Here is a 3325-nt window from a genome sequence, read left to right on the forward strand (position 1 = left end):
CCGTCACTGTCGTCCTTCTCCTCTTTGGGTGGCATTCGGGCTATGGCACGGACCGTCCGGGCTTGCTCTCGGGGTGAGGGCATGCGTGTTCCTCATGTGTCGCTTACGAAGGATACAGACACAAATAGCTTCCTCTTCCGTGGCAGCGCGGCGCGCCGCCACATCGGTGACGAGACGGTCCTCGCGCTCCCGCCCCTCTTGTTACGATGGACACACTGGCCCCTATAACACAATAGTTTTTTTGTTTTGAGAAACAAATCACAAGAAGGTTTGCGTGGATAGCTGGGCTTTGGATTGGAGACTCGGCAAAGCCATAGGCTGTTTTTTCTTAAAAAGAAATTGACAGTGGGCCGGGCTTGTCCAGGCCAGGATTCGCCTGCACTTTTCTCCTCCGCAGTCTCTCTCCACTGCAGTGAGAGGAAGGAGCATCGGCGGCGCCGCCGACCTCAATCGGCTCCGTCGGCGGCAGCCACCCTCGACCTCGAATCGAGGTCAGTCGGCCCCTTCTCCTTGCTCCCCTTTTCCATCTCGTACTGATTTCTTCTGTTTTCTCTTCTTCCCTAGCTTGTTGGCGGCGGTGTCTGATCGGAAGGAGAGGGGAACAACCTGCCACCCCCCCTCTGCACCGTGTCACCGGCCAGGTAATGGTCTCCCTCCTCCCTCCCTCCCTCCCGCGCCCGCCCATCCCCGCCGCCCTCAGCTGCCCCTCCGGATCCCTCCCTCCGGCCCCTCTCCTTCGGATCCCGCGCCTCCGCCTCCTTCACTCACCGTCGACGGCGACGCCCTCCGCTGCTCCACTTAGGGCCCCCGCGTCCTTCATCCGCGCGAGGGCGGGTCCGCTCTTCCCCGGCATCAGCAGATCTTCATCAGCGACAGCGAGGTGAGCTCCTGACCCCTCCTTCTCCTCGACTCCCAGCTCATGTCCGGCTCAGTTTTGATAAGTAACAGCAGGTTTGTATTAATTGGCTGTGATATCGTTGTATGACTTTGGGTGTGAAATCCATTGAGACACTTGTAATTTTTTTGGCCCCTTCTAGCTGGTTCAGTGTTTTGTAATGCCGAAGAATCTTACGATCCTTCTATATTTGGCATATCATTGCACTGTGACATTTATGCAATTTAAATCTGTATCATCAATTTGAAACATTTGCAAAGTTGCCTCGTGCGAAATTTATACTATTTGAATACCTTGAGTACATATATTTGCGAAGCGAACTTGCAACCTTGTCTGCGCAACACCAATGGAAACATCCTCTCTCAAAAAAAAAAACCACCAATGGAAACATGGGGTATGCTTGTTCATTGAGCAAGACTCTGTAAAATATACATGTGAGGGGGTGGAGCTGGCGGTGGAATGTTTTGCCAAATTCCAAATGTATTAGTGGAGTGGAGGTTTTTGATTTATGAGGGCTGGAGGGTTGCTGAACTGGCCGTTAGTCTGCCCCTGTTCGTAGAAGGTAGGAAAAATGCGCCTTTTGGATTTTGCTGTTCTAAATCCTCAAGATTGTTGAAGCTGAACAATTTTTTTTTAACTTTTATGGAAGTCCATTTTACAATAACTAATTGGTAAGATTTATTAGCTTGTAGGATTGACTCTATTGTAGGACGGAATCACTAGTTTATGGGACCGCTTGGCACAACAGTTAAGCATGGCGACTCTGTTTATATGTTAAAGAGAGCCCACATCCGAGCATCACCCGCACCTTGTCATCTTGAAGGTTCCAGATCCATGCTGCTGTTCACAAGGATTTGATATTTCTTCATAACTATAGGCAGTTTAGTAATCCTGCCGAATAGATAGTAAAATTTAAAGTGATAATCTAACATAGGATGCCAGTCCGAAAACCCCACTTTTGTTCATAATTTATACTCTCTCTGTTTTTGTATACAAGGTCACTATCTCATTTTTCAGATACCAAGAAAACAAAGCCAACTAATAAATAGCACAGTTAATTGTGTGGAAAACCTCTCATGTTCCGGGCTAATTAAACATTTTGCATGTGGTGCCTCTTTCTCTATGGCTGCATGCAACGTTCTCATTAATAAGCACCATCGCACGAGGCAAAAATCTAGTCAATGCTTCTTGGGAAGAGATAGTAGCCTTGTATAGTTGCAAATTGTATTTTTGATAGTGGCATTGTATTTAAAAACGGAGGGAGTAGTATTTTTTATCAAACATCAAATATGGTGTGAAAATTGGATTTTTGTTGTAAAGTTCAGTTTGTAGAACCTCGGTGTCATACTTGTGAATTTGTGAATGAAAAAGGGCGTACACAGTGCTGAAAACGGCCACACAAGGTGTGGTCTGGGGAAGGCAATTTCTGGACGCCTTACTCTTGCATAATAATTCTGCAAGGAGGCTGGTTCGAACCCAGGACCTCTAGGCCACAAGCGAAGAGACTCTAACAACTGCGCCATGCCTGCCCTTCTGTCATACTTGTGATTTGACTGCTAATAAATTGTTCTTTTGATGTTGCTTTAGATCAGAGTTTAATATTGTTTAATGTACTAAATATTTCATTTCTGTCTCCATAGTTGCTGAAGTTCAAATTGGGCAATGGATCTGGACACAGAGAATCGTCTAGCTTCATTACTCCTTGAAGAAGCACGGAGATTACAGTTAGAGGCTGACAGGGAAGGTGTTCATGCATATCTGCGAAAGCCCAATGTTAGGCATCGTCCAAACTCCCGTTTCCTCACAGCCACAGTTCGTGGAGTTCAACAAGGTTAGCATCATGTTTGTTTTACATTATCCTTGCCTCCTGGTGTTGATTACCTGATCAAAGCAGCTGTAATCATGTTTTTTTACTGAAGAAAATGTTTTTTATGTCCTTGAAACCTTCTCATTAGGAGAATTCATCCAAAACTAATCACAATTGAACGCAGTTACAATTTGGCAATCATGTAGGCACCACTTTAAATTGCTTCCTCTAACTTGGGGTGGTTCACTAAATAAGCATTAATGACTACTTTATAAGTATTTTTGAACCGAAAGTGTCAATCGGTGTGCGAGCACAGATGCTCCGCTTATCTCGCACGTTGTTCTCTCCTAGATTCATGAAGGTTCTGGTACTGCAGCTTGTATAAAAATCGGTATTTTCTCCTTCACTGTTGATCTGGCCCACACTGATCGCTGAGTTATTGTGCCGGATACTCACAGATATCTTCTGGCCCAGACACCATTTCACGATGTGGGCAATCTGCACCTTTCTCCATCGTCCTGAGCAGACCCATTAACACATTCCATCCCAGAAACTTCCATAAAAAAAATCCCACAAACAACTTCACTTCTACCAGCAAGCTTTCCCCTTCAAGATTCTTCTCC

At 45.8% G+C, this 3325-nt stretch overlaps 1 protein-coding gene across 1 annotated transcript in view; it reads left to right on the plus strand.

The window, feature by feature from the left end:
* Window positions 1–351: 351 nt before the first annotated feature.
* LOC119331885 (nucleolar protein 58-like) overlaps window positions 352–3325 on the plus strand; it is a 5304-nt gene continuing 2330 nt past the window's right edge. Inside the window, exons 1-3 of the mRNA XM_037605062.1 lie at window positions 352–491; window positions 565–880; window positions 2536–2726. Of these exons, the coding sequence (XP_037460959.1) occupies window positions 2558–2726 (169 nt within the window). The 5' untranslated portion in view covers window positions 352–491; window positions 565–880; window positions 2536–2557. The remainder of the gene's footprint in view (window positions 492–564; window positions 881–2535; window positions 2727–3325) is intronic.

The sequence above is a fragment of the Triticum dicoccoides genome, chromosome 7A (genome assembly GCF_002162155.2).
Source record: "Triticum dicoccoides isolate Atlit2015 ecotype Zavitan chromosome 7A, WEW_v2.0, whole genome shotgun sequence".
NCBI lineage: Eukaryota > Viridiplantae > Streptophyta > Magnoliopsida > Poales > Poaceae > Triticum > Triticum dicoccoides.